General features: G+C 43.2%; 1 protein-coding gene across 1 annotated transcript in view; it reads left to right on the forward strand.

Annotated features, from left to right (window-relative positions):
- Positions 1 to 3,192: 3,192 nt before the first annotated feature.
- The window catches only part of LOC142947285 (neural-cadherin-like), a 76,239-nt gene continuing 52,068 nt past the window's right edge, over positions 3,193 to 27,363 (forward strand). The window contains exons 1-2 of the mRNA XM_076088767.1: positions 3,193 to 4,192; positions 26,448 to 26,645. Of these exons, the coding sequence (XP_075944882.1) occupies positions 3,193 to 4,192; positions 26,448 to 26,645 (1,198 nt within the window). The remainder of the gene's footprint in view (positions 4,193 to 26,447; positions 26,646 to 27,363) is intronic.

A 27,363-nucleotide genomic window follows, 5' to 3' on the forward strand; every position in this document is an offset into this window, starting at 1 on the left:
GTGCCGATAGAAAGCCGTAATTGTTCAAATCAATGGACATTTATCAATGTGGCAACCCCAGGCTCCACCAATCACAGTGTAGCTATAATAAAGCGCTCTTCAGACAAAGACGTGGCCCTGAGGTTTACACATTTTGATTCTACCATAACAACAGCCCATGCATTAAACATTCAATTGTTTTTGGGCTTTGTCCTTCAAAGTGGCTGCTGTTCTCATTTCGTTATACTTTCCGAGTCTTTCAATGAACAACAGCTCTTATGAGATGAGGCATTCTAAGAAAAGGCTAAAGAGACGCTCGGTAATTAGATGGTTTGGTTTTGTTGCTGTTTTTCCGCACAACTGATATTTTCAAAACCAGATGGTACCTGCATTGCATTATTAGTAGTGAAGGGAAATTCTGAACCTGGTTTCTCACGTTGCTCCATAATTAATACCTCTATTTATAAACACTTTTGGTTTCCACAGCACAGCTTAAATACTACAGTAGGTGGTAGAAGCCTTAAGGGGATCACAGATCAAATCTAATTAGCCGTACCTAATACATGAGGGAAATGTCTTTATATTTATCCAGCTCCTCCTAAATGCTTTTTGCCGTCAGGTTGTGATGAGCGAAAATGTCCTGAGGGGCTCATAGACAACACTACAATGCAAGGTACTACAGAGCTGTCATGGTTGTTTCCATAAATGGCTCTTTGCAGCTCATCCAGGGGAACATGTGGTGTAAGGTTTCCATAAATGTTCACTGTAAATGTTCACAGATGAATAGCAACCAGAGAGCTGGATGCTTAGTCATCCATATTAATTGCCCTGTCGTTCTTTAATAAACCTGCCTGTTTCAGACAATTATTTCATTGACTTTTGCTGAACAGTCTATTTTAAACTCTACTTACTCTGTAGCGTAAACTGCCTATTAACTGATGTTGGTGCCAATTCCTCTTAACACTACCTTCCATCATTTCCTGTCCTTTTTTTATTTTTTTTAACCCGGCTTTTACAGGAATAATGATCGACAACCTGCAACTTACAGAACAGGAAAGCTGCAGTGTGGGACCTTCACCCCCCCCCCCCCCCCAATCCCATCATCCCTTGTCTCTAAGGAGCACACAAGCAAAGGTAGAATGTTTTAAATGCTACAAGGCCTCAGCATTTGGCCTTCATAGGTTATGTCTGCCTCTGTTTGAGTGAAGGGAATGGATTCAGTCAATTATTCAGTAAGTAGCATGAAGCATTCTAATGCTCGTCGGCCGCTTTCTTCAGTTAGATGTCTTTCCTTTAATGCCCTGCAGCTCTCAGTTATCTGGTGGAGAAGATGGATGATGAGACCGTTTCATGATTTTAAAAAAAGAAAAAAAAATTAATTTCAGCTTTGTTGTTTTTATGTAGTGTATGTTGGCGTTTCATCTCGGTGGATGACTGCTGCAACCCTCAAGTAAACTATCCCTCACACTCTGGCCTGGCCCCCGTGATTGAATTAGCCTTTGCTACAGCTATCTGCCATGCTGGCGGTCACGGTGAATTTCACCATGTGAGACAACACGATAAAAGACAGGATTTTGATTTGCATTCATGAAAGCACTTAGGAAGTTCAAAGAGAAGTTGCAGGCCATCTACACCCTCCCTGTCATATTTTGGTCTGAGGTTGTTTCGGTGGCCATATTTTGAGCTGCCTTTCCGACCTGGGGTCAAAGATCGTGAAAGCACCAGTGAGTGTGGCTCATGGGGTGTGGGGACGCAGCCCACAGCTTGCTTGCGCCATGTAAGCGATCAACCAATATGAGCTTTGTGCTCCAGCTGCAGGCTGTGATTCAAAATTGTCTGGGGGCTCACCGCCAGTTACCGGAGTTATTGCCTGAAAAGAACAGTTTACTGCGGAGAGTGGTTTCGGGTGAAATTGCGGTGATGGATTGGGGTTGCAAATTGATAAGGATCTTTCAACAGGAGCTTTGATGAGTTTCCAAACTGAATACAGATGTAGCCAATGTGTGAGCGGAGGAACGGCATTGAATTACCGGTCCAGTCTAACGTCACACCCTCAATGCATATGGATATTGATTCATGCACGTCTAAAGGAAAGATTGATATGACATGGGAGTTTACAGCCGGGCTCTCTAGCCCATTATTTCCTCATCTTTTGACAATTCCTAGCCTTGCTGTCTGTGTAATATTTAGTCTTCTGACTTGTCAGAGAAGTGAGGTGAATTGGAAGTGTTCCGTCTGTGGGAATTAGCAGGAGACACCTACAGATTAGGTTTCGAGTGCTCTGGGTGCTCGGCAGTTTAGCAGAGTGGGATGGGGAAGGAGGAGCAATCAGGGTGACAATGTTAATGTGAACTCTGGTGTGCACATAACACTGGCTGCAACGACAAATGGTCTTAAATCATCATGTTTACACAGTTTAACAGCCCAGATCCCAGCAATTGCATTTCAATTTATGCATTTTCCAGATTTTTTTTTTTTTCAATCTGTAAATGAAACGTGATTGTGTGAACATGTGATTGCAGAAATGCAGAACATTGAAAGAACTGTAACTTAAAGTTTAAAGAGGGATTTAGCTCGTGGATCCATTTCCTCAGACAGGCAGGGAGACAATGAGTGCAGTGCACCAGTAATTCCTCCTTCAACAACAACTGTAGAAGTGTTCTTGAGCAAGGCAGCCCTTCACCAGAGCCAGTATTTGTTTCCTGCCCGAGTGTCGGAATGAAGGACAGCCTGTGCGTTAACTCGACTTTCTCTGGAAAGGAAGGATGAGTGATTTTCTCTCTGCCCCCATCTCTTCCCGCTGAGAGCGGTGTTCTAATAGCTGGGGAGGCTCTTGCTGCGTGTGCACAGGCTCAGCGGAGAGGTTTGAGACGGGGACCCTCCTGACCAGCACATAGGGTGGGGTTCACCGAGGAGCTCCGTCCCTAGTGCGCCGCCACGCCCCCGCGCTTGGCGCTGTCCGGTGCTCTGGTGCTGAACGCTGGATACGAGCACAGCCAACTGCCTGCAGCGCTGTGGACTGCCTGAACGCAGCTGCATGGAGACCGGAGACGGATCTCCTTTAGGATGAACAAGCTCTAAGTTGAGGGGGGGTTCTCCTGGAAGGATCATAACGTGGATAACTATGAAGGAAATGTTTCTCAGGTGTTTCTCTTTTCTGTTTTAATGATTTTCCACCAATCCCCCCTGAGGGGCACATAACTTGCCACCAACATGATTTGGGGTGTTTTGTTATGCTGCCTTCTGACGCCGGCTGCTGGACATCAAACACGGGAGCGACTGCCGTTCTTCCACGGGCATGTTTTTGAGAACTCCCCGTCGGCTTCTAAAGTAAACGGACTGAGCATTCCGGTGAGGCGCATCGACGCGCAAAAATGGTGCCCACTCTCCGGGATGCACTTCAAACTGTACGGAAACGACAGCGACGATTTCCGCGCCTTCGCCCACCACAAGCGGGGGAATATAATGCTCAAAACTTCCAGGGTTTTGGACAGAGAGGCTCGCTCAGAATACCTGCTGAGACTTGGTCTGTGTTGCCAGACCTGCGCCTCGGAGTCCGTCGTCTTCGAGGTCGCGTCGGTGAAAGTGGACGTTTTGGACACCAACGATCACGAGCCGACCTTTCGCGGCGCGGACGCCGTTCACATAACTTTAGATGACACCACGGCTCTCCGTAGCGTGGTTTACAGGCTGGAGGCTGTCGACGCAGACAGCGGCAATAACGCGGAGTTGACATACATTTCCATCCCCAAAAATGGCAGTTTCTACGTTGTCCCGAAAACAGGGGAAGTTTTGCTGGTTGACTCTATCCTGGGGCTCCCCTCTAAAGTCAAATTCTATGTGTTTGCCAGAGATCACGGGTGGCCCCCTCTGACCAGTAAAAGTGTAGTGGTTACTGTTGCTCCACAGCGGTGGGCGACGCGTGCCGCTGAAGTAGCGGGGTCAGGGAGGGGAGGACGGTCGCCGAGGGCTCTAATTGACCCAGGCACAGCGGTTTCCCTCAACGTGTCTGAAGACGCCAGCATTGGCTCAGTCATAACGAGCCTGAGTCCCACCAGGTTTCCGTCAGCCGCCTACGAGTTGGTTCACCCGGAGTCAGAGAGCTCTCCGGTCACCGTGGGGCGCGAGAGCGGAGATATCACGATAAGCAGGAGGCTGGATAGGGAGACAGAGCCTTTCCTGGAGCTCACTGTTAAGATTCAGGATAAACGAGGTGTGTATTATTCCTCCATTAATCCGCACTAAAGTGAGGCCATGTACCCCCCCCCCCCCCCCCTTTCCCAAGAAATAATTTGCATTGTGGAGATGATGCCCTATTTTAATGGCATTCAGCACATTACATGCACATGGTAAAACTGTTCTGCCATCTGGACACATCACCCATCAGTGGAGCCCCTCAACAGGCCTGACATATCCATCATATCCATACAGGGCTGTCAGTGTAGCTGCAGCACAGGATCATTCCACAGGTGTGCCTCATTATCATCCCCCCAGCCACATATCTGGAATATGAGCTCTAACATTGCAATACATAAAAAAAAAAAAAGTATTTCAAAATGTATCCAATTTATTAAGATATGCATGAGATATTTCAATTATGGTTGAATATTACAAGCTCATTTGTAGCAGGGAGAAGATTTTTTTCCCCTCCAGTTTATGTTTAAGTGTCTTTTGTGAACCGGCTGCAGTATGTCCTTGATTGACAGAGTTTGCAACTGTGAAGTTGTTTTCAGAGCTAATCCTTGCAGAGTGGCAAACCACTGCGACCCTCGCTCCCTCTCATCTGGCATTACCCCTCTAATCCTCCTCTCATTCACTCTCTAGTCCCAGGGATTTGAGTAGAGCACTGCCACAGCCAGGCAACCTCTCAAATTCAAAGGTGAAACTAGTGTGTATCAAATGTATAAGTTTTGTTTTTGCTCCTCCAAAAGTTAGACTTCTTAAAAGCAAGAAAACAAAAACAAGGAATTTAAAATGATTTGCTTTGTAATTGAGCTACGCAGTGTGCAGGAAACAGTGTGCGCTGTTTTCATTCGAGTTGCCTGCTTCTGTTACATTGCACAGCATGCTCTAGATTGTAATTGCATGCCTGATTGGGACACGTTCTTGCAATATAGGGTGTCTGGAGGTTTTTCAGAGAGAGCAAAAATAGTCAGAAGAATTATTTTTTGTTCCGCACAGATGCTTAACAGAAATAAGCCACTCCAGCCTGACAGATATTCAGATACTTTCCCACCATTTTACCTCTCTTGCCTGCGAAAATCTCCTCTCCTGATCAAAGGCATGGCATGTTCTTTACCCTGCGACTACAGCTTTCCAGACAGAATCCTGAACGCGAGTCTGGGAGGACAGGCCTTTCTTCTGCTTGTCTCACTCCCAATCCCTGCATGCACATCTCTCTGAGTGAATGAGTCCATTTTAGCTGTTTTTTTTAGAGATGTTTTGTTTTAAAGATTCAACCCTGATCTCTCTTGTGAATTTGCTTCTCACCGCTGCTTGTGGGTTTGCTTGGGTGTTGCAATAAATCTGTTGTCCGTTCCATAGACAAAGGAGTTCCTAGACACAAATAAAGAGAGAGAGAGAAAAGAATGAGCGAGATGCTTTGTATATGTGAGTCTTTGTAGGCGTATGTTTTGTATGCAAGTGTGAGACTGCACGGTCGCACTAAAATCGACCCCAGGCACGATAACAACAGTTTTAATAAGGCCCCATGTGTTTTATCTTCTCGACTTATTTCCCAACCGTGGACTCTCTGTCGCATGGAGCTGTCCGTGGTGCTGACAGTCACCTGCTGCATGTCAAACAGAAAACACTGTCAGGCAGCAGTCTGCCAGCAGTTCAAAGAATATTCAAGTCAGCGGCATTCAGTGCGAACCATAACAGTATTTACTACATTATTCACATACGAGGGGGTGGACAAAATGATAGGCACACCCTGACACAATCCAGAGCCACAACATGTCAAAAACCAGAAGCAGAGGTGAAATCACGCCTCTCAGAGACAGGTACTGCCTGTGCCTTTGTAACAGTACAGTCAGGTTTCTTTTTTTCGCAGCATCTTTATAGGATTATATTCGACTCTAATTGTTGAGTCTTCCTTTCATTTCATTCACACACCTTGTGTATACTGTCACTTTCATTCTAACACAGATGTACCAATGGTGAAAAATCTAGCCTTTCATGCTCTTCTTCTACAAAACAAAAATTGCTGCTTCCTCCACTTTTATTACAACTACTATTACCACAATTACCATAAAGCCATATCGTCTGTCCTGTATGTAAATGTCTACCTTATTGATTTTCTGTTTACTCTCCTGGATAACTCCAAGAATGCAAACATGTCCGTTACAGATGTGTGGGGGAAAAGAGTGCTGTGGTTATTAACTGGTGAATGTAGATTTACTAAATGTGAAGTGAATGTGTTCATTAGCTGGTTAATGCGGGCATGAGATGCATATCCCACTGGTGCGAGGCTTTCTTATGTTAATAAGGTGGCAGTGGGCACATCGTTATGACTAGAGCCATCACAAGAGCGGTTATTTGTGCTGTTCAAATGGAGATTAAAAAGTCTAGTTCGACACTTAGATATCTCAGATGAATTATTCTGGCACGCTGCAGATAAGGGGGAGATGGAGCGGCAGCACTGGATTACTCTCAGTATGGGGTCCATCCTCATTGACATACTTACCTGAAAAAAAACGTGCTTACCAAAAACTCATCCTCTGTCTCCCCCCCCCCCATGCCTCTAAGATGTGATTTGTTTGAACACTGAGCCGTCTTTGAATTCTGTTGTATTAATCAAAATCCACGTTGAGATGTTTTATTTGAATAAATGTTGAATCATAAGGGATAAAATATGCCAAATTATTGTACTATCGGGGCAGAGTGCCACAGTTGTTTGCACACAATTTATCACAAGCTATAGGAGACTCGCTGCACTTTCTGACCCTTAGTTGTCCATCGCTTGTTTCTAGGCAGATTACATACTTTTACAGGACTAATTTCACAGTTTGTCATCCAATTATTAAAAGAGACACAGGCCTACATCAAGTAAATGTGGTTGCTTCTCATAGTCATGAATAAAATTAAGATAATTTACCATATCTCTCATATCTGATATAATTAGTCATCGTCGTGATTGCCATTTTCTGCAGATATCGACCATTCAATGTAATCGTGCAACATATTGTCACATACGACCGCTCAGTGTAAACAATGACTTTAACCAGTTTGGGATTCTTCTTTACTCTCTCTCATTCCTGAAGTAATATTCTTATATTACATATTACCATCACTGCGCTGTGATTCATTACACCACTTACTTTTTAATCACACCCACAAAGTTAGGAATTACTTTCTCTTTTGTAAAAACAAAGCAAACATTTTCACTTAATTTCCTTTCTTTGAATCATTACTGTGCTCGAAACTCTTTTTTATATAATCAGTATATTAGGTTGTGTAGCTCATTATTAGAGTATATGTATGGAGCATTATTTTCAGATAGCTGTAAAAGATCATAATAAGATATTTTGGGGGAGATCTAATAAGGGCTTTACTGCATGTGCATAGACAGGATTTCAGGACCCCCTTTGACACTGTTCCTCTCACTCATGCATTATATTTTGTGTAACTATCTTGCTCAGGGGCCCATGGAAGTCTTCCTCCTTTCTCCTTGACTAGATCCCCTGCTAATGCTGGAGACATATTTACCTGCTAATCTATATTCAGTACACCAATAATCCCCAGAGAAAACAATGAAGTGATATTTTTCTGACACAGCCTCTGTGTATCAAACCAGCGGTATAAGAAGGGAAAAAAAGTAATGGAAGTAGGCCATGACTCATGACTCACAGAAACTGGTTATGTGGTGTTGTTTTTGAGGAGAGGGAGTGAGGGACCTCCACAGCTCTTCCTGTAAAGGATTTCTGCTGGCCCACAGAGGACGTCACTTTAGATTTATATTGGTGGGGATTTTTTTTTTTTTTGCGTTTTGCTGTTGGTTTGTCCCACCCGAAGAATTCTTTTCTTCGCACCTGAGTAGGAATCTGTTAATGGTATTTGACGTGTTAGGAGGAGTATTGAATAAGTGGTGCATTCCTTTGTGCGTTGGAGTGGGCGATGTTGTAGTGGTTTCTCCCTCTCCGTTGGGTATCTGTGGGCAGGGTGGCATTCAGCTTGTGGTAATCACCTCGTCTCAGCCTGTTTGTCAGGGAACAATATTCTGCTCTCTCTCCGGCCTAGTCTCTCCTCCTTTCTCCATCTCATCAGCATCTTGCCTCATGCTGACTTTAATCCAATTTCCCCCCCCACACACACACACACACCACCACCACCACCACTACTGTATTTGCATATTCATCTTGTGATGTGAAATGAATTGAGAAGAGACCCGATCTCATTTTTGTTTGTAATTTGTGACTGTGGGGCTGTTTGTTTAAGTAGAAAACAATTTCACAAAAAAGCTGTCGGCATTTATTCAATTTAGTCAGAATGCCTGTGGTGATTATGCTTTATTATGTGTGTTCAATTGTGAGCATGTGGGGTCGCATGTGCATATGCACGAGGCATTTTTTCACATGTACAAATCGTATTGTGTAAATTTGTTTGAGTATCAGTCTGTGCTTGTGTTAAATGTTATCATTGTCCTTTCAGTATCCAGATTCCCTGCAGCAGAGATTTTCAGATTTGTTGCCTGACAACATGCTAACTGTAACATGCCTGCAGCGTTTGATTTCTGCTCTGTGGTCTCTCAGATATCAAATGGATGTGTCTAAGCAACATCCCTGCAGCCCTCTCTTCTCTATAGTCATTGTATGTATCTGATGCCATGTAGGAGGGAAGGGGAGTGTGTGTGCCACAGCTTTTTTTTTTTAAAGATGGGATTAAGCACAGGAAGCAGGGAGAGGAAGGAAAGTAGCTGCAAGAGATATTTAAAGTGGGTACAAGGCACTACTATGGGGCCACAGAAAGGTCAGGACAAGCTGTAATGCTGGGGGCATGGTCACAGAGTGTGGCTTTATGACCAAGAAGGTTAAGTGAGGCAAAGGTGAAAAACAAGTGAGAACAAGGAAGGATGGAGGCAGAAAAAGATGGAAGGAGTGTGCAAATGCATGTCTGTGGGAGATTGTTTTTCCCTGTGTGCCTATAAGCTTGACTGAAGATAAGTAAAGGGCAGCCAGATCAGAGGCAGGGAGTTGTGTACTGCTGATGAGAGGTCAGCCTGGTGAAACATAATTGTCAAACGGTTAGAGGGCAGAAAGTGAGAAACTATTTGGGTGGCAGGACGGGAATGAGGTGTGCATGTACTCTGGTCTGTCGGAGAGTGGATGGCTACAGGGCACAGGGGGTATAGTACTGTACTGTACAAATGTGAAAAGGGCAATGTGAGCTAGTATTTGTCTGAAGATTGTTGGGGGGGAAATCGGGGGGTAGATGATGAAAAAAGTATGACCTACCCTTTGGAAGGGCATGAAGAGAGAAAGCAAAAGATTGAGAGATAGAAAGACAGAATAGACAGAATATTGTGTGTTCTCACCCGAAACGATACCTAAATTTTGGGCAGCTGCCAATACAGAGTATTGAGACATATTTAAATTTGGAGCTCAGTGGGATCATTGTTATGTAAGGTAACACGTCAAAATAAGTTGTTTGTCATCGCCCTTCGTAAGCATTTTCTGATCTGACACCCCTGTCAGCAGGACGACATTATCTGTCTGTGCCTTCCAGAAGCATTACAAGTAACTGCTGACAAGGCTAGGTTTAGGGGGAGATTGTGTTTTGGGTTAAAAAAAACATGACTTTTTTAAAGGAACAGTGTGTGTAGCATTTAGAGGGATCAATTAGTACAAATGGAATATAACATTATTAAATATGTTTTCTTTAGTTTATAATCCCCTGAAAATAGGAATTGTTGTAAAAAAAACGAACAATGGCTCTAGATAGCGTTTGCGTGTTTTTGCGTTGGCCGCTATAGTTTTCCTACACGCTTGGCGCCCGGGAGAGATTTTAGTGGGGTGTGATCTGTAGCCTCGCCGCTAGATGCCAGCAGGTCCTCCACACGAGACCTTTATGGTTAGATTACCTTTGTCGTCATGGTTAAAACAATAACACTCACTTTTGTTGGCGGTAAACAGAAAGTGAATATCGTGTCAAAGGCGAACGTTTTGAGGACTCGTCCAACACCCCGCCCTCCTAACTTTGTGGCTTCAGAACAACGTTACACTTTCTGACCTTCCAGACATAATTCCTAAAGGTCTGACAATGGAGCTGTTGCTGTTCTTTTTCTTTGGAGGACACTATGCAGGGATTGCTGTGGCACTAAAACTGGGTCAGTGGCCTGCCGTGACTCAATGAATATACCTGATAGCATAAACGCCGAGTTTTATCAAGACATTACAATGACAATGACAGAAACTGCATTCGACGTGAATCAGTCAAGTCCGATCTGCTTGATCCACTGACCCTCACAGCAGATCAAATTGGCGGAACTACCAGAGAAACAGGGAGGAAAATATCTGCGCGTGTATGCTGATGTCAGAGCAGGACACGTTGTCCAAAACATAATTATACAGCCGAAGATGTGAAATGAGCGCACAGTGTACACTGTCTGTCTGTCATTCTGTTTACACGAGCAATGCATATCTCATTACAGCAGAAACCTCAACAGTCGACCCAAATAAATGACGCTGGTTGTGTGAGGTGTGGTAGGAGATGTGAGTGCTGCATAAGGCACAGCGCTGCCAGTTTTTATTTGGCCAAGGGTCTGCATTATTGATGCCCATTACCACAGACTTTGTCAACTCCAGACATTGCACGGAGGCAGTCGCTGTCAGGTAAAAGTCTTGCTGACCTCCAACGGCACAGATTCCCAGAATGCCTCAGTGCAACCTGGTGTCTACCTGTGTGATAAATGAGGACGACTTGCACATTGTACAATGAGTTTATCGCCAACTGAGACGGTTTGGTTTCATTCAATCTAATCCATGATGCGCTGACACCAACTGAGTTGGAGACAAAGGTTTGAGGGTTTCATTGAAGTAATTTAATCTTCTGCGATTGTGTTTTGCCAAATTTGGAATAATTTGTAATGAACACAGTAACAGTTTATTTCACTGGCTGTCCCCTCCACACCTGCCATTTTCCCTGTCCATTTAAAACGTGTGTTCTGGCTCCACCTTTGCATGCCGGATAGCCTCTCTGTGGCTTTCCCCTAAATGAGCTGAATTGATTTTGTGCTATTGATTAACCCAAAGCTGTTTTGCTCCCAGTCACAAAACATCACTTTAAACAACAATTTATATGTCGCACAACAGGCTGTGACAGACTGTTGATAGTTTACAAACTCGTGGAGAGGTAGGTGTGTGATTGAGTCCGAAGGCTGAAAGAACTATCCCGAAGCACTCTAATGAATCAGCCTTTCAGACAAGACCGCAAGAATGAGCAAGGGAAAATTGGAGCTAGCGCTGGGATATGTCATGGGAATTCAATGCTTGTGCTTATTTATCTATTTGGTGTTGAATTTCTCAACCTTTTTGTACCCACAGGTCCAATTAACTGAGCATAACAATGGTTGCGGCTCCGCTCTCGGTGGCCCAAAAGAGGCACTGATAAACACACAGGACACAGACGTCTTTGAAAGCTTTACTGGGTGAACTGTGAACAAGGAGATTTTTAATGCTGGGGAAAAAAAACAGATCACATGGCTGGCCAAGCTGCCCAGTGATATGTTTTGACATGCCGTAAACTTTGCTTCGGAGGAAAGCGCGCAAATTGCAGTAATTGCGCAACACCAATTTGCAGTGTGAGCGTGGCTTTTGTTGAAAAGATGAAAATGACTGCCATGCAAAAAGAGATGTTAGAATGAAGGGCAAGACATTTTCTAGTCTTGCTGGCAAACAGAAATACTCTGTAGAAGGAGAGGGGACTGCAGCTCAGATTAGAGAATGTGTTTGAAGACGACGTCCATCTCCTGGTTCGGTTTGCTAATCAATTCCAAGAAACAGGGAGATGGTTTACAACTCCATCACAGCCAGAGGATGAGTTATTACAGTAGCAGGTGTTTTTGATGCAGAGGAAATTTAGTACCTCTCAGGGCTGATGAGTCTCCAGGAGGGAGCATGGGCTACATTGGCCGTTTCACTTTCAAATGGGAATCTGAGCGTGTTTGGGAGAGTTGCATATATATAGAGAGATATATAGAGAGATAAACAGAGGATATAAACAGCACAAAGGAGTACATACAAAAGACCATTTTTGTTCCTGCTTGTTTTGTGATCTGGCTTGGACTGTTGATCGCGTGCCTTTGTTATGTCCTTTCCATCTGTATTTGGACATTTCTGTTATGTCTGTTCCAAACTTGGCGGGTGTGCGTGTGGCGCATGTCCGTTGAGGGTTTCTCTGTTTTTTTGTTCCAGCTACCAATTTGTGTCCGTTCTCAGCTGGAATTAAGCCCTATAGGGCTTAATTCTGTGGACTAATCAGACCATATGGTCTCTCCAGTCTTATGATGTGCTGAGAAGGATGGGATAGGGATGCTGCTGCGTCGTTAGTGGTGCCAGCCTTGCTGTGGAAACACATAGACACGCGCCACTGCCACACATTAAGGATCAAGATCTGGAACGGAGTGCACAGTGTGTGCAGCAGTTCTCATAAGACCTTTTACTCAAAATGAAACAAAGAAAAAGATTCAAAACAAGAGCGTATTTAGACATAATTTTTCACAAGTTATCGACTCATAATTACTCTTGCCCTTTCTGCCCGACACCACGGCTTCTATTTAATCATGTCTTTTCAATAATGAATTGTTTGAATGCGAGTTAACTTGGCTTTGATGGATATCGCTAACGGAGAAACGGCTGCATCTGTCAAACGCTAAATTGAGAATCTGTCCCTAAATGTTCAGTTAACCGCATGAAAAATCATGCGCTCAAAGTTACAAATGAGTCACTCAGCCTGTCTTGAAGGGAAAGATTTGCCACCTTTTATGTGGATGCCCAATTCATGCTGATGGTAAATGTAATCCGCAGAAGAAATAATTCAACAGGGCTGATATATTGACCGAGAAAGTAGGGGTGTCCTTCTTGCAGAAGCTGTGTGTATTGCGCGTGGCGATCTGCTTCGTTGTATAAAATGAACAAAATAAACGAGGACCATTTTTTACACCTAAACAGAAAAATACAACCGTACACCTTCTGAATTAATTCTCTCTTTCACTGAACTGAGACAGGCCTGATTGCCTTGTTACCTCATTGTAAAACACACTCAATTTAAACTGGACTGAAACAAGATTAGACTCACCAAAACCGTCTTGTTTAGTGCACTGTTCCAACTATCAGCTACTCTGGTTAGGTAAAAACGAATCCTTAATTCACAGAGTAAAATGGGAAAATACATAGGCTCTACAAGTAGGGCTGGGGAGTAATTTGTCTTTCAATGGAATCATACTGTGATAAAATCATATGTCAAGATATCGCAATACACGATAACGTTGTCTAGATTGATAATAACAACCACCAACTAACTCAAATGTCTCAGAAAATCGGATTATTTTGCTGATTTCTCAATGAAATGAGAAAATACAGAGAACATCGGCAAGAACTGCCGGCATTTTCCACATTATATCCATAAACTCAGATAGATAGCGGTGAGGTTGAAAATATATAATATTTGGATTGAGTGCGAGATCACAGTATATTTACAGTAAATCCTACTGATGGAGCATTAGCTTAAAAAAGATGTTAATATGCGATCATGTTCATCCAATGTGAATGTGTGAACATTATCACAGATTTGGGGCATTAAAGTTGATTAATTTTGGTCTTTACATATGGTAGACATAATCATAGATTTCTGTTTTTTTTAAATGTAGCTCAGATAGCAGACATTGTGATGAGGTGGGGGAGTTTAACACTTGGTTTCTCTCTCACACAGTGGGTGATAAACATTGATCTTGTTTAATCTTGCTGGTAATGACGGGAGATGATGGTCCTCGGAGGACAGACTGCTCACTGGATTAGATATCTAAATGAGGACTTTATCCTCATCCTCTCTTCCTCTTCCCCCATTACCAATAAGCCAGGTCACATGCTGAGTTACAGTTTAATGCATGTGACTAGTGCAGTGCGTTTTTTTGTGCACATGTGTGTGTATATGTGCAATACAGACAATGGACGACCCATATGTTCTTTTTTTTCTTTTCTGCGTTTACATTGGAGGAACACTGCCAGAGCCTGCTGCTCCATAATAATCTGCTGCACTTTCGCAGGAATACATTTGCAGTAATGCAACACATTATTGTACCGAAGCACAATAACAGACAGTGACAGGGTGTTCCCAGAATGCCTCTCTCTCTGCTAGACAAACACAGACCCAGGTTCTGGTTTCAGTGATAGATTGATACTGTCTCACCCATACACTGTTGCTTTTTTTCCCCATTATATCTGTGCGGCTCCCTCTGTTGCTTCTGCCTGGCCCTGGTCTAGCTGTGCGTATGTGTTTGTGTGTGTTGGCATCTCTAACTGTGCATGGGCTGTCTGTGTGTGTTTGTGTTTCTTTGCCTGTATATGTGCTTCTATGGAAAGATATCGAAAGGGCTCCGAGGACAACCCCCATCAATCACCAACTCGGAAGGAAATGGAGAGAGGAATGGAGTACGCAAAGAGAGATAGGGGTCGCCACAGGAAGCAGCATTTGTAGAAAAGGAGAGGGGCAGACAGAGGAAAAGTAGATGGAGGGATGGAGCAGTCCGGGCTGGCTCTGATTGAGCTGGGTAGTGTAGTTTATATCCTTTAGAGATAAGGCAGCACTGCTCAGCAGCTTCCTCTCCCCCTGTAGCTTGAACTGAGCATGATAATAAGAAAGCGTGAATGGGGCAAATTGAATTAATGCCGCGGCACACCATAAAAGCCCTATAATGCATTTTAAAATCCTATAATGAGCAGAGAGCTAAAATAATTTCACACTCCAGTGAAGAAGATGGTCCTCTAACAGATTTTGGGCCTGGCTGACACCGCCAGGGCTTTTGTCATTTAATGTGACTCTAGGTGCTATGTCGAAATGATACTTACTCTTACTTCCTGGGGTACAGCAGCGTTAGGCAAACTTAGCGAACAAACCATTCGAAATCCCGCATCACATGCAAAGCTTAATCAGAGCGAGGGAGCGGCTGCGTGCATGCTGATGTCTCGCTTGGGTCAGCTTTACAGTCTCGGGGTAAAACAGAATTTCAGGGAGGGCACATCTGCCATGAGAGTACTCCCTCATTACTCTCTATTAACAGCCCATTCAGTGATGGGGACAGCGGCAGGAGTTGGACCCTATCCCACATTTTTCCACACACACACGATTATACGAAGGCACACAGAGAAAAGGCACAGATGTGTGCTGTTATGTGTACACGCAGAGGAACACACAAAGTATTTTTCACTGTTTCCCACCTTGACACGCTCTCAGCTCTCACATCCTCATCACTAGAGTCGTACCGTCATAAAGCTGAAATGACCTCTCTATCATCAAACCGGGGAGAGCGAGAAAGATAGCTGTCTGACACACACTAACACTAACAGACGGGTGCTGATAGAGACTAATGACAAAATGAAAGCCTATATGAACAGGGCACGTTTCTGGCTGGAATGGAAGAGAGCAACATGGTTTCATTTGCCTTTTCCTCTTTCCTTCTCTTTTCGACCTTCACGAACATCAAACCCAACCCTACTCACTATTCCTTGAGGACTTTTTTTTTTGTCTGGAACTGCATTGGGTTTCTTTGAACTCCTTACACTTTCCATTTAACCCCAGGCAGGTTTGAGCCGAGGGGGTGAATAGGAGCATCTCACGCATCTGCTTTCGACTGCAAACACACACAAACACACGTGTACACAGCTACTGTTACACATCAGCGAACACACACAAAAAGTACCCCACGCTGACATCACATCCATACATGCAAAGACAATTTCACACACGTGAAAGCCCACAAACACACATGAACGCACAAACAAGAGACAATTCAATACTCTGACAACACCAAACAGTACATAAGACACAAACATACACACGGGGTATGTACACGTTGGGAAAGCATACCCACTACGTCCACGGCCAAACAACAATTTATGTCTGCATAACTTGTATTGCCGTTGCACATCCATGTCTTTTGTAGTGTAGTTGGTTGGTGGGTGAGTGCACCGCACTGTACGTATGCATGAGTGCATATTATTTCTACAGTAAGTGTCTGCTTAGATAGCGGCTACATTGTTCCATCACAGATTTGAGAATAGAGAGCATACTTCACAGACGTATCTAATTATGTCTGATATCACAGATAGTTGTGGAGATACAATACTTGACTACTAATGCAGTGCTTATGTAAATGAGACCTAATACTTTTCTACAGTTATTCCTCCCCACTTTCATTTGAGAAGAAGCAAGGAGTCCCACACACTGTCAATCACTTGTCACTTTAATTGAATTTGAAAAAGTTCAATTGGTTTGTTTACCTTCACCTGCCCACCAAGAGAAAACAGAGCTGGATGACATTTATAGAACTGAGATTTTAGCTTCCTATGTTGCTTTCCAATCAAGTTTTGCCGGAAGATCTTTTCTTCTTATAAAACAAGATAGATACGGAGAAAGGGAAAGGGAGCTTTCAACTCCCAATCTACAGAAATCTTACAGAATATTTCTAGTGAAAAAAAACAAGCTGTTTTGTTTCAACTGTTTCAAAGTCTAGATAAGAGATAATAGACAGTCAAGCATCTTCAATCAGGGCCTCGGAACTTTGAAGCCACTTGCCTAAACAAATGTACAAACTGCAACATTGTGTCTTCTTTTAGGACACGATTGAAATCCTAATTACCTATCATTCAACAGTCAGTTGGTATGCACTGCTGCCTAGAGGCAGAGGCAGATAAGAATGTCAATATCAACATCATCTCTGTGCACCTAGAGCAGCCACGCTGAAGGTCAGGGATGTGTTTAGTACGACGTTAGCTTAGCACAAAGCCTGTGGAAAATATTAGCTTGGCTAGTAAAACTTAAGCCTACTGTGGGAAATATTAAGCCTGCATACTGTGCAACGTGAGAGCCTACAAGTTACAAGTTCAAAGTCCTGTTTGTTAGCTCTCCTGGCAGACAGACAGTAGCCCCCCAAAAATACTATAAGAGATTTAACCTTAAAGTTGATTTTTGTTTTACGTATAGCACCTTTCTCCACTCATAACATTGGCGTTCTAAGGGGGTGCACTCACCCCCTTAGAACAGAATGGATTCAGTTGTTCATGTGATACAACCCACTGGTTGTATCACATGAACAACTGAATCCATTCTGTTCAGTTCAAATATGTTCAGTTTGTATTGTTTGTGCTGATGATTCAACTGGGAGAGTTGTATCCTGTGTAATTTGGGAGCCTTGGATGCCTGAAATAACTAGGGTTGGATGAAAAACCCCATATATGCTCGGTCGATCGCCGTTCTTGACATTTCTTTATTGATGCAGGAGGGTACAATAACTGCTGGCACATATATGTGGACGTTTGTAATGTGGCAGGCATTGTAAAAGTGACAGTTTTGAGCATTTGGTGTGGAAGAGGCTGATAACTGTGTGATAAATCATTTGTCTTTATTGCAACATACTGTGGCCAAGGTAAATACGGGGGGGGGGGGGGGGGGGGGGGTGCAAGACAAAATCAAGCTTAGTGTTTGTACCTTGAGGCCTGCGTGGAATGTTTATACCAATCAACAGACCTTTGTTTGGTAGCTAATGTGAATGTTTGAAGAATGTTTGAAAAGTATGTCTTCTATACATGCAGTTCAACGCAGAAGTGTTTGTGAAAAAAACAAGTATTGTCACTGTAGTCTTTCGGACACGATCAGACCTTTTTCTTAAGAATTTATAGTCAACGTCAACGATAAATAAGGTGTCCTTTGTTAAATGTAGGACGTGAGGCAACACGACCAAACAGACTTAACCATGGATCTTCTCATGACGCTGATGCCTTTGTGTCTCGGAATTGTAATAACATGACTAAAAAGATCCATGGCAGCATGACTCACTTTCCTTTTAAGAGCAAGCCAAACATTACGGTGCGATGGAAAATTGGAACTGGCTCCATTGACAGCTATTGACTTGAAAGTAATCCGAAACATCAGAAACGTTTTGTGGAGATGGTATGAAATATTTATCTCAACGCTGCCAAATATAAATTCCTCCTGCCTGACAGCAAAAAATACCCTTAAACTATCTCAATTACAGCACGGTTAGTTGGGTTAGTTATTGACACAGAAATTTATCAGACATAGTGTAGGGCTCCATGAAGTCCTAAAACAACTGAAAAAGTACATTTCATTTATTTTTTGCATTCTATACAATGCTAATATACCGCTCTTCTTATACTACTATGTAGAGCAACAACCATGAAGACATTTTACGTATTTATACTCGTAAGATGTCGGCTACATTTTGACACAGTACGTGAGACTTGGTACGTGAGACACAGAAACACTGCTGACAAAAAGGAGTCTCCGTAATGAAATATGCCATAACTACAATTCATCACTGCTGGATTTTCAACCTTAAACTAATGCACCGTTATTTGTTTACACCTCTAGGGACCGGAGGTTTGTGCTTGAAGTATTTGTTGGACTTCATACATTGTCTTATGACCATAAAAACAATGTTTTCGTAGCATATTAATTTGACTGAGGTTTCTGGGCTAAAACCCGGAAAAGTTTCCACACAATGGGGGGAAGAAGGCCTGTTTTTTAGTACAGACATGACATTTTGATTATCTCAGTTGGGCAAATTTGTATCCTCATCTTTATGGCCTGCAGGAGCGTGATGAGTCATTTTCTAGTGACTAAGGTTCCTGTCATGGATGTATTTTTGCTTCTCCTCTCTTCTGTCGGTTCATGTTCAAATGATGTCTGGTCAGCATGTTGCTTCAGTTAGTTAACAAGCTTTACAATCTCGATGTCAGAGGCAACGCATCCACACGCAGGTGTTGTTTGGAAAATGCAAACGGAGCAGAATCTATGATTCAATCTTTATCAGACAAGAATCACAATCTTAACACAGCAGACATTTGACTAGTCAAAGCAGGAAAATAATTAATTGCATTAAAGATGGCTTCATTCCATTAAGGTGAGACAGTTTCAGGGCTTTGGTTATGTGCATGCTCACCTACTGACATGGCTCACTGCGACACTTTATTGATGGGGCCACTGTTGATGTTATTGCTGTCAACACCTATAGTGTACATAAATAAACGCATAATAGTAAAGTACTTAAAAGCCTCCAGAATATGCTCCATGGTGAAACATTTAGATCCTGCTAGACCACATTTGCTTATCCTAGCTACAAGTGGATCATGCTAGCTAGTCTAATTAATTCAAGGGAAACTTTGCCGATATTAAATGCTCTCTCCATGCGGCCTTTCATCTGCATGTACTGCCCGGGCTGCAGTGACACAGAGTCCTCTGTGGCTCCATATCGTGCTAAACTGTATATCCGCCCACTATTCAGTGATCCAATCAAATGCGAAGGATTAGAGTTAAATCCCTCTTGTAACTGTACACCGCTCAAATCTTCTGTTTCACTGTGAAATACGTCACAAAACAGAGGCTAAAGACACTCTAACTTCAGTCATAAAATATATCTTTATATAAGGTTTGTTTTAGCATTTAGTCAATAGTTAACACTCGCGATACACAAAACCTTTGAAGACAGGGAGCGAGATTACATGCAGTAAAGTTGGTGTAGAATAACATTGCGTTGACAAAGTATTTGCCTTAGACCACAGGGACACCTGAGTTTACTGAATGAACACTGAATGCTTTTTCCTGAGAGTTCATGCATGCACTGTCTGAGATTAGCTGTGTGTGTGTGTGTAGGCACTGCCTGCAGTCTTAAGCCTTGGATGCAGGATCCCACAGAGGGAAGAGTATAATCATATAGGCTCTTTATTGAGAATTCTATAATGTGCAGCTGCTTATCTGCCGTTGTCTGTGGCTCTGGATTAAGTATTGTATTGCATTCAATATTGTTTTCTCCTGTTAAAAAAACATACACCTGTTTGCAGTGGGAATGGGAATCAGTCATTAACCAATCATTGGTAAACTTATGTGTGTTTTTTTTGTTGCTTTGATTGTAAGAAGAAAAAAAATCATTATTCATTTGAATGATGCCCATAACCTGATCAGCCGATCTTCCTGGGGTTCACGCCTGACATCCAATATCATCTGCATGCCAACAAATGCCTCTGCATATTCTTTTAAAGGATGGTTTATACTACACAATATGACCGTTATCAACAATCTGGTGTTACTGCAGTAAACTATTTGGTCGAATATAAATGTTGGCATCTTTGAGTTAATGGTACAGCTGAACAAAGTAGCCAAGCTTGAGGTTATACTTTATGTAACTTTCGGGCTTTAGCCGCCCGGTTTTGTACAAATTGTACTTTTACGAGGATTGTTTTGGATGCAGACGACCATACTGTTTGTATGAATAATGAATGAATCATTGAGAAACTTGACCCAGCATTATCTATCATTGATTGCAAACCGCCGGCTCAACCGTCGCCATGTTGAGATTCGTTGAGAGGCAATAGATATTCTCTGAATTCGGTATAGAGAACATGTGTTACTGTGTGTAAAATATTAGATGGTAAACGTCTCACAGATATGATAGGTTGCAGAATATTTAACAGCTATTTATTAAGCATGCAAAACCTAATGTATAGGCCAAGCAAATAGATCATATCCCATAGTTGTTTTACATGGACTTTAAACTATTTCAGCTAACTATATTTCCTTTCCCTGAAGGCCACATTCAGTGCCAGCATATCTCCATTGAACACTTGCTCCTCTGTAAATCCTCCTCTTTTATGGAAGTGAATGGGGCACATTTTTCTCTGCTCTAAGCAATAAGAAAAATGGATTGAATTACTTTTGTAATTCTTTTGACTGAACTACAGTGCAAGAAAAAATGAGCCCACCAGAGAAGGGTTTGAGCGGACCACAGCATGCATCTGTGATTAGAGATATAGTGAACATCTTCAGTGGAAGAACCTTGTATTACTATTAGGGCTTATATTACTGCTGTGTGGATCTTTTGTGTTCTCTACTTTGCTCTTCATAGCGAATTTTAGGTATTGCTATCTGTTGGATTGGTGAGTCACGCATTTATCCATACATGCATCTATCTATTATTCTATCTATTTATATCTCACTGCTGAAGAAGTGCAATAGTTGGCGAGTTAGTAGCTACTGTGAGGGCTGTGGAGGCAGCCCTATAGCTCCAATTGTGTTGAAGTGAATGGGACATTTTCTCACAAAAGTCACACGTTTTTCTTCCACAAAAGTGATTCGTCTTTAGTCTTGGTGGCTATTTTGAAAATGATTGCTCCTTTGAAAGACATGAAGCTTTAAAACATGGTCTGAAGGTTTGGGGACCACTAAATGTCCCCATAAGCTCCATTGGAAAAATAACACTAACACCCACTAACATCTGGCTTTTGTCTTTAGAGGGAAACAGGTTACAATAGGCATTCATTCCCGGAACCAATGACTCTGCATCACAGCTATTTATTGGCTCCAGCTTTGATCAGCAGTGATGGAAACAAACACCGTCAATTTTCTTTGTGATTTTTGTGTTTTCAAGCGTGTTTGTGACATCGAACAATCCCGTCAATATTGTTCCTAAAAGACACATACAGGCCGCTTTATCAAACACTTTTATATGGATTTTCTGCAGAGATGCAGATTTGGAGTAAAAAGTGCGGCACTTGAAGATGTCTACCATTTCTAATTGTTCTGGGTTGAAAATGCCTGCATGTGTGTTTACATGGTTGGTGTGTCAGCCTTTCTGAACTGCAGAGTCCAGTGTGTGTGGTGTCGGGATTCCTGAGTTAATAGACTTCTGTCCCCGGTGCTTTTAGCGTGTTGATCTCCTGCTGACGGCTTCACACTCTGCTTTAAGTGCAATGATGGGGTGGGGGGGGGGCTTAGAATAGAGCCTCCTTACCACTGCAAACACTCAGTTAATGTACCTTATTACACCCCCATTGAGCTGATTTTCACTTTCCATTCACTCGCTGCCAGAAAAGCACCACTGAAATTCCATGTCTCGCACGGGCCATTGATATTTATGCTTGCAGACGCAATTTGTTTAATTCCACACAGAAATATTTGTATCTTAATTTCCTCCCTCATTGGACGTAGGAGGAACAAGGGGTCCATAAGAAAGCCCTCTGATATTAATTTCACTGTATGTTCTTTATCTTAATTTTCTCCTCTTGTGGTCGGCGCTCTGCTTCTGTATGTTCTCATTCCAAACATGGATGCTCCCAGCATCTTTTGTTGTTTTACGCTGTTTGTTGTGCTTCCCTTGTGCTCTCGTCTCGCGTAATGTTATTTTATTGCTTAGCATCACACAATACTCCATCCTCCACGCTGCCTGCCTTTTCCTCCTCTCTGTCTCTTTCTCTCCCTCTGTAGATATTTGTGTTTCTGTGTCTGTGCCTCTTTCCTTCACTCTGTTTCCTCTCATCCCCTTCCCACACACACACACACTCAGTGTCTCTGCACTGTGGGCAGTGTACATGTGTGCACAGAAGCACTTGAGACAACTTTTTTTTTTTCATACCGGCAAGCCACTTAGCAGCTTTATATAGCAACTACCCAAGGAGAGGATTAACAGCAGGAAACATCAACAGGCAGGCTTGCAGTAATGTAGAACACACACTCACGCACAACTCGCGTGCACACACATGCAACACGCCACACTCAATGTCGTCACTGAGCCGTGGCCAAACACACACAGTGCTCCCCTGTCATCCACTTTTTTGCAATACATTGTTGTGTTAGTCATCCACCAGATGCGCTTATACTTATGGGATTGTTGGCGTACAGTATAGACCGGCTTTTCATCACACTGAGCGAGCAGAAAGCATATTTGACTCCAGTGGAGCCTGTGAGCCTTCTGCCTTCTCGCCCGGTTATTTGATCACATCTTTTGTCTCGGTCAGGCGGGGCAGGTTGTGTCGGTTTGGTGCTCATGGGGCATCGCTCACAGCCACTCCCTCTTAACTCACCAGATCAGAGAGAAATCGCACACGTTTGCAGCCTGAGAACATGCAGCGTGCACTCTCGCTTGCTCGTGCACACAAGCGATCTCTCACCTCGCAAACACACACGCATACACTTTCACACAAGTACGTTCTTCATTTATCATTCCAGAGCTGATAGGCTCTAATTATCTGCCTTGGCTCTGATTAGTCTCTCTGTAACGAGCTAATTAGATGGAGCCTTGTAAAATCATCACCACCATTACCGCAGAGACACGGTTTGGAAAGACACCAACAAGCAGGAGGCAAGAAATGTGTCTTGCACTGCTCCCCGCAAAGATTTGACAGTCAACTAAATGTTAAGTGCTGGAGCTCTGATTTATTTTTGATTAAGTGCCTTTTAAACCCTTTACTTTGCAAAAATAATCTTTATCTTTTCTCATTATTCATCACGAAAGGATTGTTCCGTCTTACAGGGCAGGATGATCTGGCTTAAATTGCATGAACTGCCGCTGTCGACATTTTAAGCAGATAGCATCTGAGCATTGATTAGTCTCTCTGCCCCCACGATACAGTGGCTATTTATCCAAAACGAACTATCGTCAGATCCGAGTCAGAACTTTTCTCTGCGCAGAGCAACTTTAAAGCCTGAGCAGAAAGCTAGATTAATTCTCTCCTCTAGCTCCTTCCTCCCTCTGTTATTATCCCTCTAACAATCCTTTTAGGAGCTGTCACACACTTTATAGCTATTGTGTTTCAGCTGTGAACACTCCAGAGCTAGTCTGTAGTGCAACACATTGTATTTTCCATCAAAATGCATCTTAACTGTAAACCAGTTGAAATAGAAATTGTGATCTCAGCATCTATTTTCTGCTTTCCAACTAATCTGAGCAAAGACTACTGTAGGTGCTGTAAACGATTAATTGTAGCAATTCATACAGTTTGAGGACTTTATACCATTTGCTGCATGCCTGTACCGCTCATTACCAATATATGGTTTTCTATTATCGGCTTTAATCGACTTTAAAGACGCACCATCTCACAGAATATTTGTGAAACCGACAAGGTGGAACTGTTTTGTAAAGCGACAGCACACCGGTTATGTCGGCCCTCAGCTAGTGAAAGGATGCACGGCAAACTCCTACTTTTATCTTGGATTAAAAAGTACATATATAGCCTGTGGTCACACACAGGAGAGCTTTTACATAATGGGATTTGAAACCCATAGTTACTTTTAGCCCTTAGGTAACTCACCTCTCTGCGTAAGTGTGCACTGCTATGTGTTTGTGTGTGTGTGTGTGTGTGTGAGAGAGAGAGAGAGAGAGAGAGAGAGAGAGAGACGGGAAGATGGAAAGAGACATCAAGCTGCATCAAGTGTGCAAGCTGGTTGTGACGGGATGACTTGCCTGTATGTCAAATGTCTGCAATTGTGTTTATATACGTGTTTGTCCTGGCAGGGGGTTCTTCCTCTCAGGGGTAAGGCAGATGGCCTTTGTGGATCGCAGCCTATACTGAACTGGTTGGCAGCTCTTCTGACATTCCTTCATGCCACGTTGACACAAGAACACAGCCAATATCTGCAGATAGCGTGTCTTAGCTCACAATTCTGTGACTTGCCCCGCTTTGCAGGAATAGAGTTTGCCCAAAACGTGCCCTAGATCGGGCCTGTGACAATGTCAGGAGTTTTTTTTGTGCATGTTGTTTCCAGATTATGTCATTGTATTTAATGCAGATAACGATCCACTACCATCAGTTCCAGCAAAAGGCACGCTACGCTCTTGTCACAGATACGGCAACTCAGTTGTACACGGCTCCTCCTTGCACTCTTGCAGTCTGCCCAGACTCAGGGTGAGCGAGTAGGTAATTGGAGTCTTGGAATCTTCTTATTCACTCCAGTGAGGCAGTGTGCAGGCGACAAAATGCCTGCAGCCATGAGGCATCATCCCTTGGCCCCTGTGGGAAGATCAAGGTAGCTTTACACAGACTTGGTAGATGAGATTGTGGCTGAGGCTCTCTCTCCCATGGGAACCTGGATGTCTGGATTCCTGAATGGGAGCCCTGATGGAGAATGGATGAATGACGTCACGTCCACCAGCCTCCACCATGGGCCCAAACAGCACTCCTGAGATCCACTAACAACCCGGCAGATATGGTGAAGCAAAAGGAAGTGGAAAGATAGCGGGTAAATTGCCAGGATAGTTTGGTGATTTGCTTTGACCAAAACTCTGAAGCTGACTCAAGACGGTCTTGGTATCAGTTTCCCATTGCAGATACTAGAATGACTTTGTTTTTTAAAAATACCAAGAAAACGCAGAGGCACTGTCTTTTAAAGGTCCAGTGTGTTAGGATTTTGGGGGATCTATTAGCAGACACGGAGTATAGTAATTCTATTTTTATAGTTTATAATCACCTAAAAGTAAGAATCGTTGTATTTTTCATACCTTAAAATGAGCCCTTCATATCTACACAAGGAGTGGGTCCTCTTCATAGAGCCCGTCATGTTGCACAAGCCATGTATCGAGAGTAGCCCAGAACAGATAAACCAAAATCTGGCCCTACAGAGGGGCCAGTAGATGTGTTTTTACACTACGTGAAGGCCACCATAGATCTCCGACACGCTTGGAAAGGGAGGGGTGGACGGAGGGGTATTAAGTTGGTTGTACTCTAAAATCTCACTGCCAGATGCCACTAAATCTTACACTGGCCCTTTAAACATGTGTTCAGCATGAAGCCTTTGTCAGGGAGCCAAAAAGGCTATATGCCATGACAATGAAGGCATTCTAATTGTTTAAAGCCGGGAGAGGTAATGTATTTTAGAAACCTTTTTTTATACTTGTTGAAATTATTTTTACTACCCGACAGCAATCACGAAATCAATTGCTCTGACAAAAGCAGTTTAAACAAAATCTGGTATCTGTGGCTGTTGCAGGACTGTAATAAGCCCACCCAGTCATTTCAATTGACCCGCATGTGCTGCTAGCTACTTCGTTAGATAAGAGCAGGCAGCACTGGGCTGGGTTTTTCGGTTGGATGCTTTCAAAATCTGGCTTACTGTTGCTGGTTTCTCCAATTTTGCCGAGCCAAGCTTTGAAAGAGAGTGCCTTGGAGGTTTTTTTTGTAATTTTTTGTCTACCTGTATCTTTATCCAAAGAGCCCCTCAAACCAGGAAGCGCTCCTACCCAAACATATTTTTAATGATGAGCTTTATGCTCAACGAGCAGCATCGTGTTTTACTATATACCGGAGAGGATTTATATCTCACATACCTGTACCCTCAGTTGAATCGCTGCTTGTCGGTGCTTCGGATTCCCCTGGCTGCTTGTCTCCCCTCCACACACACAGTTACATGACAGCTGTCACTTTCAGTAACCACAGTTTCGTCACTATCTCTGCACAATCCCCCAGGCCCGGACTGGTACCTGAACAAGGTGAAGCTGAGGATCACTGATGTCAATGACAACGTCCCTGAGTGGAATATGAAGCCGTACCCTTACCTGGCTGTAGTGTCCCCTGAGGCCCCTGCGAGAACGTTTGTCTACCAGCTCCAGGCTCAAGATGGGGATGAGGGCAAAAGCGGAGAGGTGGAATACTTTCTGTCTGATGGTAAGATTTCTGCTGATTACACCCACACACACATGAGATGTATGAGAAGTGGTGTTAAAACAGGCTGTGTTGTTGTAAGTATAGGTTGGCAGAGCTATGGAGCCTTGAAAATGAATACAACTCAAACACCAGCACAGAAGACAGCCACAGGCGTTCACACATTCATTCATGCATTCATACACTTTTTAGGTGTCCATTAGTTTCTCTGTCTCTCTGCCTCTGTATCTCCGTCCCTGTCTCTCTCTCTTGTACACACACACACACACACATACACACACACACACACATAGGCACACAGCCAGAGGACTTCACACTTTTGTTTATACACTTATCATGCACTGTTGTCTGTCTGACTGCTTCTTTCTGTTTCATACACACACACAGAATCACACGAGCATGAACTCACACACACAGTGGGCTGTTGGAAGTCTGCCAGAGTAGTAGACCCCCTGGTGGTTGAAGGGATAAAGGCTTGTTGGTCTGTCAGAGATTGTGTGGGGGGGGGGCTAATCTTGCCAGTGGGGTTTTACAAAACATTACAAACTTCCCTTTGACTCACATTAAGCTATTGCTCAACTCTTCTTATGTGCATTAAACTACAATTACAACAACAAGGTACCCATGGTCTATATGACCATGCTAACATTTTTGCAATCAGTGCGGCTTGAGAAAACTGAATAGTTTCCCTTCAAAGTAGACCAAATTTCAACAAATGTAT

The sequence above is a fragment of the Anarhichas minor genome, unplaced genomic scaffold (genome assembly GCF_050575085.1).
Source record: "Anarhichas minor isolate MPS153535 unplaced genomic scaffold, ASM5057508v1 ptg000011l, whole genome shotgun sequence".
In the NCBI taxonomy this organism is placed as follows: domain Eukaryota; kingdom Metazoa; phylum Chordata; class Actinopteri; order Perciformes; family Anarhichadidae; genus Anarhichas; species Anarhichas minor.